This window comes from Cetorhinus maximus, chromosome 3 (assembly GCF_964194155.1).
Source record: "Cetorhinus maximus chromosome 3, sCetMax3.hap1.1, whole genome shotgun sequence".
Classification (NCBI taxonomy): domain Eukaryota; kingdom Metazoa; phylum Chordata; class Chondrichthyes; order Lamniformes; family Cetorhinidae; genus Cetorhinus; species Cetorhinus maximus.
In genome coordinates, this window is record NC_135881.1 from 108,150,188 (window position 1) to 108,167,540 (window position 17,353).

The window sequence follows — 17,353 nt, forward strand, 5'->3', positions numbered from 1 at the left end:
AAACTAATACTATTTGTAAATATCTGAATATTTATATATATATATTTATATATATATAAACTTACATTTCTTTGCTAAATCAGAAGTTGCAAACAGAATTCATTCATGATTTTATCTATTCATTGAGTTGCACCTAAGATTCATTTGCTGATTTACATGTTTACAATAGGACATCCAGCCACAAATGCTGATGGTTTCTAATAAACTCTGAATATGAAAAAGATTGAATCCATGCCAGATTGAAATAAAGATAACATGAAAATTTTTTTTTTAAATTTTTAATAAAATTTGAAGCTTCAGGCTGTGTGACTGAAAAAACACACCAGTATTACTGTAACAGTTGTCCACATGTTACCTTGGTGAAGACAGGTTGTACACAGTGATAAAAGCAAAATACTGCAGATGCTGGAAATCTAGAACAAAAACAAAAATACCTGGAAAAACTCAGAAGGCCTGACAGCATCTGCGGAGAGGGACAGGTTTCGAGTCCGTATACACAGTGTTAGTTTTGGTAAATGTCAATCTGAACTTTGAATACAGAATTCTTACAGAGAACCTTGGTGTATTAATGTCAGCTAAGTGCTTGACCAAATCATGTCAGCTATTTTAGGGAAAAAAGAAATGGGTTCCATCACAAGTCTGTCATTGTAGTAAAATGTTAATCTGGTTTAGAGATCTATAATCCCCAAATTGGTTTTTGTTATCAGTTTGGTGTGTTCCCTTTGTTTTAGGTCCAACAGTACTAGTCAAATGTTAAGTAGTCTGAGCATCTTATGTTTATGGGTGTGCTCATATAATTCTTGGGTGTAACAATACTCAAGCCTTGTGATTTGAATTGGAGATTTGTGTCTTTCACATGTGCTACTTCAATCTCTTCCAAGGTGGACAATGAAAATTTGAGATTAGGCTGGATATAAATTGATAAACTACTTTATTTGAACATCGTATATGTACAAAACAACAGTTATTATCAGATTAATTTAGCTCAATCAGAATCATTTTTCTTTGTACTGTTTGTAGCAAGCTATATTATTTGAATTACCTTCATCTGTGCAAAACATCTGAGCCTGGCCAAAGCTTGTAGGCGGAGGCTTTTATTTAAAGCCTGACTAACTTAGTAACATTTTTGGAACCAGAATAATTGCTTCTTTCTCCATTTTGCTGAAAATTCTGCTGAGACAGGCAAACATATTGCCAATTGTTTATTATTAACAATCTTTGGGGAAAACAACTACAATTAGCATATTAGTTACATTTCATCTGTTTTGTCCTCTAAATTTGTGTGAATATACTTCACTTTTTTTTTAAATCTAACATTTAAAAGTAGTTGTTACCAAATTCTTTCTGTGAAACCAATCCCAAAACTTACCAGTTGCCCTCCTTTTCCATATTTTTATTAAATTCTGCCACTAATTCAGGATCTTTTAAATAAGAAGGAGATACTTATTTTAAAATATACTTCAAGATTAAATTTGCAAGACAACAGGAGTGACAGATGTGTATTGAGCATCTGAAATGAGCATCTGTGGAGAGAGTTACAGAGTTATCATTTCAGGTTGATTACCTTTTGTCAGATAATTTGGTATTACAATGACCATACTCATTGTTGCTGGAACAATCCTATTAGGTCTCACCACTGATCATTACCAAGTTATGTTAGTGGACTTTGTTCTCAGGGAGGTGGTCAGTTTCATATAAAAGCTGGTACTGCAGTGAAGCTGTTTAAAAATTAGGCACGTGTGCCTAAAGATAACCTGGCCTTTGAAAACAGGACTACACAAGTAGTGTGGCCGCAAAAGACACAAGATTAGCGGGAGAAGATGTTCTATCCTGACACTGTAGGATGGAATGCAAATGGGTTATTCTAAATAGGGTGATCACCAAAATGGGATAGAATTGCAGACTAATTATTTTCATTTCCTTATTCAGCACCAAGTTATATCAATTAAAGTGACTGGCCATAGCATCATGTGCCATATACTTCACCTTATTGTAGAATAAAGAGAGATTGAAGGAACACGTGGAAAAGACATAGACTCCAGTTCAGTTCATAAGGCAGCTTGCCAACAAAGAAGCTTGAAATTTCAATGTAGGAAAGTGCTTAAAGGGGCTTTGAGGTGGCGATTGCATGGGGCGAGTGTAATCAGGAAGGTTGAGGGCGAGCTGCGGCTGGCAGTGGACCTTGATTTTGTTGTTGAAACAACCCAGCACTCTTGTTCCTCCCAGCTCCACATTCAGGTAAGCATTTTTAATAAACTTACTTTTTTTGGTGTTGACCTTTTAAGGACCATTAGTTAAGCTGCACATAGACCATATTTTCCTGAACACTGGCTGTGTTCAGGGCGGCCCAGTTGTACAGCAGAGGCAGAAAATGCTGGAAATACTCAGCAAGTCAGGCATGGAGAAAAACAGAGGTAACATTTTAGGTTGATGACCTTTCATCAGAACTGAGGAAAGAGAAATGTAATAGGTTTTGAGCAAGGGGGTGGGTGGGAGGAAGAACTAAAGGGGAAGCCTATGATAGGGTGGAGGGCAGGAGAGAATAAATGACAAAGGTTTCATGGTACAAAAGCCAAAGAGAGTTGTAATGGGCAAAGTAAAGAAAAAGATGTGTCCAGATGAGGTGTGAATTGCTGCATAGCAGCAATCCAAATGCAATATGAAGGAATAAACAATGAAACGAGACAAAATCGAACCAGCAAAAAAAATATGAAACTAAAAGAGGCAGAGGTTATGATCTAAAATTGTTGAATTCATAGAGGAGGTAATGGTGTGGTGGTATTGTCGCTGGACTAGTCATCGAGAGACCCAGGGTAATGCCCTGGGGACCCACTACCACTAGCATCTAGAAGGACAAGGGCAGCAGATAGATGGGAACACCACCAACTGGAAGTTCCCCTTGAAGTCACTCACCATCCTGACTTGGAAATATGTCGCTGTTCCTTCATTGTCACTGGGCCAAAATCTTGGAACTCCCTTCCTAACAGCACTGGGTGTACCTACACCACAAGGACTGCAGCGGTTCAAGAAGGCAGCTCATCACCACCTTCTCAAGGGCAACTAGGAATGGGCAATAAATGCTGGCCCAGCCTCCCTATTTTCATATTCAATTCCCCTCAAAATAAACAATAACATTCTATTAGTTTTCTTAATTACTTGCTGTACCTGCAGATTAGCCTTTTGTGGTTTATGCACTAGGACACCCAGATCCCTCTGAATCTCAGAGCTCTGCAATCTCTCACCATTTAGATAATATGCTTTTTTATTCTTCCTGCCAAAATGGGCCATTTGCCCATATTACACTCCATTTGGCAGATCTTTTCCCACTCACTTAGCCGATTTGTGTCCCTTTGTAACCTCCTAATGTCGTCTTCACAACTTACCTTCCTACCTATCTTTGTGTCATCAGCAAATTTAGCAACCATATCTTTGGTCCCTTCATCTGAGTCATTTATATGAATTGTAGAAAGTTGAGGTCCTGATCACTGGATCCTGTCACCCAGAAAAGACCCAATTTATGCCAACTCTTATCTTTTAGCTAGCCAATCTTCTATCCATGCCAATATGTTACCCCCTACGCCATGAGTTTTTTTATTTTCCGCAATAACCTTTAATGTGGCACCTTATCAAATGTCTTCTGGAATTCTAAGTACAGTACATGCACCAGTTCCCCTTTATCCACAGCACATGTGACTCCTTCCAAGAAATCTAATAAGTTGGTTAAACAAGATTTCTTTTTCACAAAACTATGTTGACTCTGCCTGATTGCCTTGAATTTTCTGAGTGCCCTGCCATAACATCTTTACTTATAGCTGTGGGTGTACCTACACCACATGGACTGCAGTGGTTCAGGAAGGCAGCTCATCACTACCTTCTCAAAAGCAACTAGGGATGGACAATAAATGCTGGTCCAGCCAGCGAAGCTCACATCCCATGAATGAATTTTTTTAAATGTCCAGAAAGCTGTAGAGTGCCAAGTGAAAGGATGAGGTGCTGTTCCTGGAGCTTGCACTGAGCTTCATTGCTTCAAACTGGCACTAGGTCTTTCGCATATGTGAAAAAGGAACTTTCTGTTTTAGGTGTTGGCCCAGGATGCCTATTTTTTGTCTATACCAGTATGGTTTTCTTCTAGGTTATAACAAATGGCCACTTTTTGTCCAACATATGGATGCTTAAACGTTCATTTAGTGCCTGATAAGTGGGTGGGCTGCCATCAAATTCTCGGCCTGTACCCCTAAGAGCCTTAGATTTTCTTTCTTTGCACAATACTTTGCACCTGTCCATATTAAATTTCATCTGCCATATTTCTTCCCAATTAAATTTTTTTACACAACTCATTTTATCACTTCTGTGCTGCCTTCTCAGCTTCAGTTGCCCCTTCTAGTTTAATATCACAGCTGGGTTTTGTCAACAGTGTGCCATTCCTGACGTCGTAACCAGAATCGTACGTCACTTCCACTTTCTTTTCCCAATTTCCCATGCCATTATAATTAAAATTGTAAGTGCCAGCAGCATTCATGCAAAACACATGCTATTTGATGGCTGGGGAATCTTATCAGTGGTGAAACTTGCCATCAGCCGAAAATGCAGTAGATACAGTTGGGCTATAAAAGAGCCTCCTATCAAACAGGGCGGCTCTACATCACAGCCACAAGTTTCTTGTCTAACTACACTGCCATTAACATAAGACTTGAGAGCACAAAGGTGGCACAGGTGTTTTTCAAAATTAAATTTCACTTGTAAATATTTCACATTGCATTGATTTCACTTTATTCATCTGTGCTACATCGTTATTTGTTGTTACTATCTTAGTCAGAGAGCGCAAGTACTGGCACGCCTCACGGTTGGCATGCATCCATGGTTGCAGTGGAGTCAGGGACATTTCCTTTATTGTGGAAGAAACAATGTTGTATTTTTTTGTTCACTCTTTATTCAGTGTTCAATGTAGTATCCAGTGTTGTACTCACCACTATGTGGGACATGGCTGAACTTGCAGGTTCAGCTGGCTTCCCTTCTATGCATTGTAAAGGATATTATCCAAGATCACTGTCAACAGGGTAAACTGAAATGCTGGAGGTCTGTAATGATTCTACCAGCCAACACTCTGAGATGGACCCACATGTGGACAGTACTGACCCCTCATTTTCTTACTTGACTGACTGTCCCCACCACCTGCTCCCCCCAGGGCTATACCCAGAACATACCCAGGACTCCAGGCCCTTCCCTTTTCCACTCCTCTATGAAGGGCCTCCATGACCGCACTCCATAAACCCCTCATCACTGATTCACCCTTGCCATTCCTGAGCCTCCATGTAAGAGTTAAACAAGGAATACAACTGCACAAAGCCAACTGTTGCATGCCATCTTTAAAGGATCGTGAACTCGGTGCCACAAGATTCTTGTGCACTGCAGACTTTATATTGAAAATAGGACTTTATTTTAAAAAACTTTCATGTTAATGAGTATTATGGCATGAAAATGTATCCTAGGTATGAACCTGCCACAAGCCAACATAATGCTCGATATGCCACAAATATGTCACTGATTTTAACATGCTGCATCTCGATCTGCCATCGGGAAATCGAAATTTCCCGTCCCACCTCACTAAGTCACCTCACACACCATGTTTCCCGCTCTTGTGGGCTCCATAAAATCCCCCCATATGTAAATTTCACCCATTTGTACAGAAATTCTGAATGTAAGTCATTGCCTTTAGTTATAAATAGTAACAGCTCCAACACCAATCAGTGAGGCATCATAGCCACCATTCCCTTAGTCTGACTCTACTAATTTGTATGTACTGTCTACTAACCTTCAGCCAGTTCTTATCCATTTCCAGATTTATTTTGAATTCCTTCCACTTTGAGTGCAACTAGTAGGCTTTCACATATCCATAGGATGTGATTATAAATTAAAGAATATGGTTATAAGTTACAATTAGTGGCTAATGAAACACTAATGCAAAACTGATGCAGTTGAAGCATTCAAAATGGAAGTAGATCATTTTTGATACTCAGTAATAGAAATAAATTGCATTGTCCTCCTTTATCCTTCCTTCTGTAATGTTGAATAAAAGCTGCAGCTCAGGCCATTTTGCTGGTCTTGATGAAGCATAATGCAGGCTTTGTGATGGCCTTCTGCAAGAAAAAGGTTCATAACCAAATCTAAAATGGAAAAACTAGATTTGTAGAAAATGAGCATTACAAACAGATTAAATAGTAATCTACTTTAATAATCCGAACTCATCTATAATGTTGCCAATTAGTGCAAGTATCAGTTCCAATTTGCCTTTTTGTCTCAGATCCTACAAGGTATTAATAAGAGTTTAGAAAATTACAGCTATTTTCACCATGCAGTTGCAGAAAAAATAGTTTTTGCCATCATTTTCCACATAATGAGTGTTTGATCCTGGTCCCAAAAGAATCAAGTGGCATTTAAGTACATTACCTTACGAAGGGAAGGAAAATCAAAAAGTAAGTAAACTTTTAGACATGCTATCAAACCTCATTATTGATCAAGAGCAGTGTTGACAGAAACCTAAAAATATATTTGCTAACCATTGTCCCACCTGTGCATGGTAGTTTGGAGGAGGAAAGTGAGAAAAAATATCTACATATATCTTATGAAGCTGCTACATCTGTAAAGAGCAAACCAGATGATGCATTCATTTCAGGTAGGAAAGGCAGATCTAAATCTGTATATATTTGAAAGGTATAAAATCAGATATGTTTGAAATAGATCCAAAGTCACTTCCTTGAGATATGTTTATAGAGTAAATGTGACAGTTATTGCTGCCACTTATATATTTGTCTGCCAACAATAGAATTCAAACACACAACCAGGCTATGACCCATTTCATTTTCAAATGCTTTATTAAAATTCATTTACTGTGAACAGTAATGATACATTAGTTACCTGGGGATATTTTTGCTGCAATTAGACAATAATAGAAAAGCTGTAGATGTGAATGTAAACTAAGGACCCTCTACTTTTTCAATAAAATTGGCAAAGGACAGAAAATATTTCAGTTGGTCACTTTACCAAGAGATCTGACCATTCTAGAATATTGGATATTTCAATCTCAGCATCATAAATGGGCACATAGACCTTGGAGTGTCAATTTACAATATAGAGACTGGGCTTATATGTTATACAGTTCAGAGCTGCTGATTTGAACATGTGAGGTTTTTAAAATTTGGTATATCTCCTGACAATTCACTGTTTGTATATACAATTTATTATGTTTGTTTTAAACAAAATATCAAAATAATACATAATAGTGTTCAAAATGTTTGGTGGAGCTGGTGCTTTATTAAACTACAAGAAATTACATACTAAGTGCGTTAACAAATGCAAGTCAAAGTTTTAAAGCAGCATTATTACATATTTGGTGATAGAACTCTTAATAACATTCTGTTTCCTATATACTCTTTGCCTTCTCTACAATTACTTTTGTGTGTTGCTGCCCTGCCCACATTCCCTGCCACTCCATTGTACTATGTGCTTATTTGTTTTTTTCCTTTCTTTATCTTCGTTCTCTTTCTTTGTACTTTTTCACCCTCTCTGTTCGTATGGAAAGGTAAAATAAGATTAGTAATTTTTTTTAAAAAAATAAAGTACTTGGTTCAGTCTAAAAAAATGTGTTAAAAATAAAACCTACACTACTTAAAGCTCAAAGCCTTTTCAGGGAACCAAACAGATTTTAATATATGAAGTAGCCTAAAAAACATGTGAGAATTTCACCTCTATCTCTATGCAAGTGGTACGACAACTGATTGCAACATTCATTACTGTGCAGCCCCAGTGTGGAGCTGGAGTGTTCTCACCAAGTTGTTCCATGCAGCCAATCACATTAAAGGATCTTTACAGCTATCCAACCAAAGAACAAAAAGCAGTAAAATAAAATAATTTTTTTTTATACAGAGCAAATTAAAGATTGGAGCATGCACATGAAGTGAAGGTAGAAACTATAATATTCTGAAAAAACTTACTTAACAAACAACTTTTTTTAATTCTACTAATTATATAACAGTACTCAATAAATATAAAAATAACTTTTTCAGGGATAGGTCGTTCATCAAATTTTATTAATCACATCTCTTAAAAATCCAGTTACACCTAATTAAACAAAGTGTAATTTTTAAGTGTTTTTAACAGTGATGTGGGAGTGGGAAAGTTGAAATTCTCATTCAATCAAAGCTAGCTCTGGTAGCTTTGGAGGTGCAAGTGGGCACACCACAGCCTGAGGCGGAGCACTGAGCAACAGACCAGAACTTCAGGATCCCATTGCTCACCTGCACTTCATTACATCCTGAAGCTGCAGTCAGTTTCAGGGGGTTGATGATGACAGTGGCTGTTTGGCTCAGATTTTATGGAAGGTAATGGCATAGTGTAGGCTGTAGGTTATAATTTATTAGAAGTGCTTGAATTTCCACCAGTACCATTTAAACAAATATGTAATATAACACTAATGTGGAAAGGTAAAAAAGCTAATCCAGAGAAACGTAAAGCTGCCCTGAATGATGCTAAAGACTTCATTACGAAAATGTCGTAATATCCCAAATTCATCCAGGCCCGGATTCTGTCTAAGACTGGTGATACACCACTGTTCATGCTACTTTCTCCTCCCACTAAAAAGTAATTTATTTTTCATATTTTAAATCACACCAATCGATCATGTGGCAAGATAGCAAGACCTTTTTGAGAGATATGGATTGGATTAATATTTAAACTTTTAACGTTGTTTTTGTAGCTGGCATTTCCACCAAAAGAAACATTCAAAATTTGTGTCCTTTTGGTATCTTGTGGAATGCATTTTACTTTTATTCTTTCTATTGTTGCTTACTATTAGCAGGATGCCTGGATTGCTTTGTGAAAATCTAATATAAATTTATACCGATATAAAGATGATCTTGACCTGAAGAATTGAGGTGACTTCCTACAATAAGCACTGCTGCCTGTACTGGAAATTAAATGTAGTCTGTCCATCTTTTCAAAGCCAGTGTGTGGTTCTGATATTGTCATGTTCTTGAGGTTTGATGAGATTGTCAAAGACACACTTAATACCAAACATTTATTGCGTTTGGAAGAGTAAAATTAAATGGAGGAAGAAGCTTATCGCTGGACATTTTCTTTTTAAAGCAATTCATGAATTCATGCCTAAGAGATCAGGATCAATTGATTGACACTTCTGTACTGGTTATTAAACTATTCTCAGCCAAGTTGATTTAGGGTCGTGCTTTTTTTCTCTCAGATTCATAAGCATGGATCCAGTCAACTAAGGATGGCGCTTAGATAGGGTGGCCTTTTCTGGTTTCATACCAGTGACTCCGGTTTTAAGGTGGCCTGTCCGCTGCCCAGTACCCAATTTGAACCAGATTCCTTACTGATGGATATTTTTATTTTGAAACATGCAGCCTACAGGGAAGCATTAAATTCAAAGTTGTTGGTCATGCCCATGCCTGTGAATGCCCGGCCCTTACGAACTAGGAGCAGGAGTAGGCCACTTGGCTCTCAAGCCTGCTCCGCCATTCATTAAGATCATGGCTGACCTGATTGTAACCTCAACTCCACATTCCCATCCACCCCCAATAACCTTTCACACCCTTGCTTATTAAGGATTCACTGTTGTAGCCCCGCAAGAATCCTATCAGGCCTATCCGTGTGCGTGTCCTCATGATGCCCTCAGACTACATCGTTTGCACTGCAATTAACATAGATGTAGAGCCACACTCATGCACACTGCTCTCGAGTAGCTAGGAGACACTCAACAGCAGCTAGTGAAAACTCTCCATGGTTGTCTGTGCTTTGCTCCTATTCTCAACCTAGATAATTTCATTCTATGATTGCTGCTCATAAAATGGATCAGATTGCTAGGCAGTCTCAACACTTGTGCACACGGTTCCTAATTAAAGCATGCCTTGGATTTTTTTTAACTTGCTTTACCATCTCCAAGACTCCTTATAAGCTGGAAATGTACAAGCTCTTTCAGTTTACCTTGCTGTAATACACTGGGTTCATTATGTTTGAGCGAAGGCTTGAATCAATAGTTATTAATTTATTTTAATAAAAAATGTGCGCAAATGCACGTGCATGGGTGTTGGCGGAGTGGCCAGCATTCTTGAGGTCTGCCAGTGGCCACCCTGTGATTCGATAATTCGTGGAGATATTGAACCCAGTCTTGTAGCGGCTAAGAAAGAGAATAGACAAGATTAAAATAGCCAATTTGAGGCAGTATGCATTTAATAATCACTTGTGACATGTGTGATGGGAAAAATGTTGCCCCTTCCCCAGTGCTGCTAGTTTCAGGGAGCCCTCCTACTCAAACTGTCAACAAGTTATCACATTATCAGTTTTTCAATCTGTCTCCTGATTGGCTAGAAATTTTTACCATTCATTCAAAGATGGGTTTTAATTGATGTGGTGGTTATGGCCCCAAAAGCGAAAGGAGGCTGCAAGAGACAGGAAAGTTGGTAAATATATAAAGACAAAATGCTTCAGAAATAATAAAGATAAGACTACTTATAGATATAAGAAAAGAAGAAAGGACAAAATAGAGAAGGAAAGAAAAGAACTTGCATTACTAATGCACTTTATCAGAATGTCGCATCATGCTTTGCAACAATATTGAAATGCAGTCACTCTTGTCATGTATGTAAAATCTAGCAGCCAACTTTCATGGAGCAAGGTCTCATAAAAAGCTAATGAATAACCAAATATTGATGTTGGTTGAAGGATGAATATTGGAGAGTAGAACAGGCAGTTCTATGAATAATGCCATGAGATCTTTCATTTGAGTTTTACAGCAGAGAAGAAAGGCAATAATGTTTGTTCTTTGTCAGAGTAAAAATGACTCCCACTGCCCTGCTGTCTATCCACAGCCTAGTATACTCCTCCCCATTAAACATTCAACTTCCCATAAAGGATGCATCACATTATGTAGGCTTACATAGGAAAAACAGCACAGAAATCAGCCATTTGGTCCAATCAGTCCATGCTGGCATTGATGGAATGGTCTGCCATTCTCATGATGAAGCATTCCAACAAACCTCTAAATATTTTTCCTAATCCCTCTTCCCTCTGTTATTGACTATTTTATTATTTGGCCCCTCCTCACTGACCCCTAACAAGAGGAAATAGTCTTTATCTATTTACTGTATCAATAATCTTCAGAATTTTAAAAAATCTCTATTAAATCTCCTCTGAGGTACCAATGCACCATTGGAAACATTCCTAGGATCTAAATTTTCTATTTCTCTTATTCATTTGTGGGGTGAGCATGCTGTTGCAAAGGCCACAATGAAGAAACAGTGATATATTTCTAATTCGGTAGGGCATGTTACTCTCTGGATTTCTGCTTTGATTTTTGTGCTCAAGCCCTGGAGCAGGATTTGAGCCCAAAACATTCTGACTCAGAGGCAAGAGTCTGTCAAACAAGCCAGTGCTGACACTTTTTCTTAAAAATATTGTAAAAATTAATTCTTGTTTGAACGCAGATACTTGTTAATTTTTGTGCCACGCTAATAATACTGATGCAAATGAACCCCTTTAGCCATATTAGTTACGAAATTTGGCTGGGAGTTTCCGGCCCTGCCGCGGATGGGACCCTCCGTGGGCAAGGCGGCACCCCAACCAGAAGTCCATTGACTTGCGGCGGGACCAGAAGTTCGCAGCTGGTGCGGAAAATCCCGCCCTTTGTATCAAACTAATAATTCAGTTGCAACTTCTTACCTGAAGTATCGAAACTGCATTATCAAGAAAAAAAAAGCTCACTTCATATTTTAGAACAAATATAATTAAGCCTTTCTTTAATAATCATCACAATATTTATCCTTGTCCTCAAAAACTGAAAAGTTGATTAATCGATCTTTTGCATTACTTGGAATGTTGAAGTACATAACTTTAGTGTCACAAAAATTAATTGTTAACTGATTGCTAATTCAACCCATTGGAAAATGGAATTAAAATACAGAAAAGGGGCAAAGGCTGTGAAATAGTGGTGCCTAACATGTGGTGTACGCATTGTTAGAAGAATCATTTTCTAGGAACTAGTTTGGCATTTTAAAGAATATATGACCCAATTTTACTATCAATCTTTCTCATCTGTTTAGACATAGTGTGGGTTCAGAATTTATTACAGTTTAGGACAGAATCAGTGTTTTTTTGTCTGCTTTGTTAACCCTTTACCCTCTAAAATAACATAGCTGGTAAATATTATTCTGTGAAAAGCGGTTTGAAGGTTAATTAAATGAACTTCTGCTGTAAATCTTTCTCTTAATTCTTCAGTGAGTGTAACATAAGATGGCTTTTCTTGCTAAATGATTACAATTGAACATGCAAATCTAAAAAAAACTAATGTCATGCTTGCCTCATTTTATAATTACAGTCAGGACAAGCTTTCTTTCATTAGAAGGGGGCTCACCACACGCATTCTTGTATTTTCCCTTGTGGGAACTAATAAAGATAGACCATAGAGGGCACAATTGTAAGTTGTATTAAGCCCTAGGGGGTGAATTTTCCTGACAACTGCTTCACAAAGTAAATGTCAGACTTGTCGAAACTGTCATATGAAAATGATCCACGTAGCCATGGTCCCTTTTTCCCTGGAGAATAAATAGCTGTCTTTGCTTTTCAGTTACATTGTCAAAACATACAATCTATTATAAATGTTTTATATCTGCCAATAAAGCAACTGATGCAAGGCTTAACTATTCACAATCTCATGTTTTACAGTGAGTTGAGGCCTTTCATTCAGCAGATCACCAAAAGCCCACAGATTTCTTAGGACACCGCCATCATCCATTAGCATTGACACTATGTATAAATTGCTGAAGGACAATGAGGAAGTCAGTCTTTTTCTGAAATACAGTGAACCCTGTCTATGGTCCTACATTGGAAAGAGTACATTAATTTATTTACCCTAACAAGAGGCATGTTACAGAAGGATCCTTTTTTTCCTTTCATCTGATTTTTCTATTAGTGAGGCCACAGTAGCCAGATTATGATTTGCCTCAGCGATTAAAAAAGATGAACTGCAAATGTTGAAAATACACAGCATGTCAATCAGCACCTGAATGAGAAAAGATAAATTAACATTTCAATATTACCTGACTTCCTTTCTTACTCTTAACTTATTTTGAATGTGTTTCCACTGATATTTATGAAGAGCTGAGCCACTGATTCTGCTTTGGGTGTTTGTGCATTTCTTACATCACAATTTATTGAATCCTGACAAAAAATAGTAACCAAATGTATTTTGAAACCTGTTGAAAATTGATAGCTGCTGTGTTCTTGGAAGTGAATGCAGTATAGCTAATTGAATATTAAGCAATCATTGCCAAAGAACATTATGACACTGCTTCATTTAAACAATTGGTTTTTGATGGATGCACAATGACTGGCGGCAGAACTTCTTAAGATAGAGTTATGGAAGATCGCTAGCATGCTGCTGTCTGACGTGATCTTTTTCTCCTATTTTAGACTTGACTGAATTTCAGATAACATATGGTGCTACCAGTAATTGGAAAATTGGCAGGCTTGTCAGGAAGCTTTGGTGGATAGTGCATGAAATACAACACAGAGGCATAAAACATCTGTAAAATAAGATTCATAGCCACTTCAGCTGACTGAAGTAACTGTCTGCAGAATAGAAGAACATTTTGTCACAAAAACTACTTGGTACTATTAATTTTGAGGTAGATAATGAAACTGTTGTAAATTTTATTTTCAATGTATTAAATAGTATTTCAATTGAACTATTTAAATGGGCTTCAGACTACTTTGTAAAGGGAAAGGAAATGATCTTTGATTATGTTAATGTTACACAAACAGGGAGGAATAAATTGCCACCTCAATTCAGGGGGAAGCTCCCTCCTGATCTAATTATGAAAGATGTACTGGATCAATATGCTGCTACTTGTATTTAAAGATATGAATGATTGGACCGTGTATATTTACAAATGACAGCGCCAAAAACTTCAATAGAATGAATGTAGATTTAATAATTTTGAACGTGTATTCAAATTGAAAAATTGAGTTCATCAAAAACTGACATAAACATTTGTGAAAGTTAGTGTTGCCATTGAATAGAATTGATGCTGGAATGAGAATGATTAATTTTTTAAAAACTTATTTTTCACAGGAAGACGAAGAGGAGCTTGAGGAAGATGAAGAAGGTGACGAAGAAAATGTTTTGGAAGAAAATGATTTCACCCCGATAAATGAATAAGATAAAAATAGTATAACTAGCCATATAGAAAATAGAAATGATAAATGCCTCATGTTGAGATCTACCTTTAAAAATAGTGATCTGTCTGCTTTGTTCTTCAAAACAGCTTTCATCAAAAGTTGTGTTAATTCCATGTCTGTGAACCTGTTAATAAATACCTCAAAAATGTTTTTAAAAATAGAGACTTCTGTGTGTGTGGGTGTGTGTATAATATTTTGTGACAAATCTCAGAATTTTAACATGCAATATTTTTAGTTTTATATTAGGATGATGTTGGTATATCCAATATAACTGGGGGTTCAAATTACAGCTGCAAAGCTAGAATGCATTTAAACTAGGATGCCATTGAAGCAAACACTTCAAAACTAAACAAAGTACAGTCACATGCCACAAGAAACCACTTGTACCAAATTTGGAATGTAAATTGGGGACCAAGCCCAGAACTGACTTCAAACAGAACAGGAGTGAGACTACCTCACCCAGGTAGTTACACTCAACTTAGTTCCAGATCCAATCAGCCTAATGCTGGATTCAGTCTGCATTTATCAATCCCACAATTGAAATGTGAATACAGAAAATTTATGGCACAGAGGGATTCCATTTGGCCTGTGCCAGCAGAAAAAGAGTGATCCAGCTTAATCCCTCTCTGCAACTTTTGGTCCATAGCCTTGTAGGTTACAGCACTTAAAGTACATAGCCAATTGCTTTTTAAATGTGATGAGGGTTTCTACCTCTAATAGCCCTGTCAGGAAGTAAATTACAGATCCCCACTGCCCTCTGGGTGAAAAGATTTCTCCTCAACTCCCCTCATTCCTAATTCTATGCCCCTTAGTTATTGACCTATCTTCCATGGGGAATGGGTCCTTCCTGCCCACTCAATCATTCCATAATTTTATACACCTTAATTAAATTCCCCTTATCTTCCTCTGTTCTAAAGAACACAACCCCAGCCTATTGTTATTGAGACCAATAATTTTTAAAAAGAGAGGACAAGATTCCACATTGTAAGACTTTTACTGTAGCAAACAAACTAAAATCAAAACAGACTAAACATTACTTAACAGGCAACCAATGCACCAAACTAAAGAAAATGTACTTCCCCATTAACTACCTAAACAGCCAACTTACTTTACAACATGTTTTTACTTTACACCATGCTCTCAGCAAAAATGTAGTCTTGAAAAAGTAAGTTCCGAACTCCTCCCAGCTTTTCAGCAGGCTCCCTCTCCCTGCCACACCAGGGCGAGTCTTCCAGTGTCCTTTGAACGTCTTTCCACTCAGTCTTCTGAGTAACTTCAAACCAACTTCCAGCAGCAAGGCCCAAACCAGTGACTCCTTGTTTCTTAAACCTCCACAAGTCCAGTCTCTTTTGAACAGAGAACCAGTTCTCACCAGTATCCTACTTGGGGGCTTACACAAAAACAATCTTTTCCTCGGCTTTTCACAACAACTATTTTTCTCTCTCTATCTGTTTCTCTGAGTCTGTGCGTCTCTGTGCCCAGAAAACCAGCTGTCCCTCTTTTGCGTCAAGGTGTGAAAATGGTTACTTGATTTTCTATAGGTTTCGGTTACAGATCACATTGTCTCTGGGCCGAATTGGCATGATCACACCATCCAACACTCAGAACATTCTGTTTTACCTTAAATTAAAAGAAACATTTTAAAACATACCCATCTTGCAAAGTCCCATATTCATAGCACTATCTAATATTTCCTCATTGCTAAAATTGTCCATTTCTAACAACATCCTCAGAAATGTTCTTTGTATAATCTGCAGTGTGATCATATCCTTCCTGTAATGCAATGACCAGGACTGGGCTCTCCCAAGCCAATTTGCCCAGCCTCAAGGCGCTAATCACTCAAAACCAGTTCTGCTGACCCAGGCATACCTAACGACACAGCCCCGAAGTAACTATCCTACTTGGAGTTCTGTTGCAGCAGTAGACTCCCAGGAGAACAGTGGAAATGCTTTAGGGATGTCCTCAAAGCATCTGGAGAGGCGTCAAACATCCCCGCCGACTTATGAGAGACCCTGGTTTTTGACTGACCAAAATGGAGAAGGTTAATTCAGGAGGTACTGAACAGTTGAGAAACTTCGTTGTGAACACACAAAGGCAAAGCCAAAGCCTCGGCGAGAGCGCACAAATCTCCAAACAACTTATCTACCCAACCTTTCAAACACTATCAGCCCCACATGTGGCAGAGTCTGCAGATCGCACATTGAGCTTAAAGAATCCATCGAACGCCAGAGTGGAAGCAAGACGTTCTCAATTCCGAGGGACCTCCTAAGAAGAAGACCTTGCAATTATATGGATTGAGTTCCATTTGCCACTTTCTGACCACCTATGCTGCCCTTTAATATCTTAAGCCTTAACTTCTTATAGCAGTAGATTTCCTCATTATAATTTATTAATTTATATTTATTTTTAAAAGTTTACAAGTGATTTAGATTGTGCCCTCAGAAGTACAGTAAATTGGCTTTTAATTATATAGTGATTATTCAGCTATGTGGATCAAATACCATTACCCAAAATACATATTTATCTAGCATGTTATTTTCAGCACCCCCATCCCTATTAGTTATAGTAATTGGTGTGTGTTGAGAAAATGGAAGTATCATCACAGAAACAGAAAGAATGCTTGAAAGTTTAATACAAACATAATAGGATTGCCTACCAGCACTTCAAACAGCTTTGTCATTTCCACTACAGCATGAAAATATTGCAAATTTTAAAATGGACACAACAGCTTTTGAAATGGATGCCAACATATATGACTGGACATACCGGCTCCAAACACGCCTGACACTCAAGCAAATACCTAATTAAAATATGGACAATCACAGCCACTTGTGAAATTCACAAAGATGAGCTGTCAACAGAACGAGACTATCATGTATCAGCTGACTTGTCTTTCTATTTCATAATGGGCCATAATGCCATCAAAACTCAGTATTTTTTACTGAAAGACATTCAAAGGGTAATTTAAATGGAATAGGTCAAACAATTACAAAAACCCTGGCCGTTTCAAAACTCTGAAGTGTGAAAGGCTACAACATGGTGTGTATCAATCCAACCCACCACCTTTTTTGGAAGAAGGACTTTGGACTCACCATAGACCACATGG

At 37.8% G+C, this 17,353-nt stretch overlaps 1 protein-coding gene across 8 annotated transcripts in view; it reads left to right on the top strand.

Moving 5' to 3' along the window:
- phf14 (PHD finger protein 14) overlaps positions 1-14,405 on the top strand; it is a 313,616-nt gene extending 299,211 nt beyond the window's left edge. For all 8 annotated transcript variants that reach the window (XM_078538816.1, XM_078538820.1, XM_078538817.1 and 5 more), the window contains one exon: positions 14,141-14,405. In XM_078538816.1, coding sequence (XP_078394942.1) covers positions 14,141-14,227 — 87 coding nt within the window. In that variant the 3' untranslated portion in view covers positions 14,228-14,405. The remainder of the gene's footprint in view (positions 1-14,140) is intronic.
- The last annotated feature ends 2,948 nt before the right edge of the window (positions 14,406-17,353 follow it).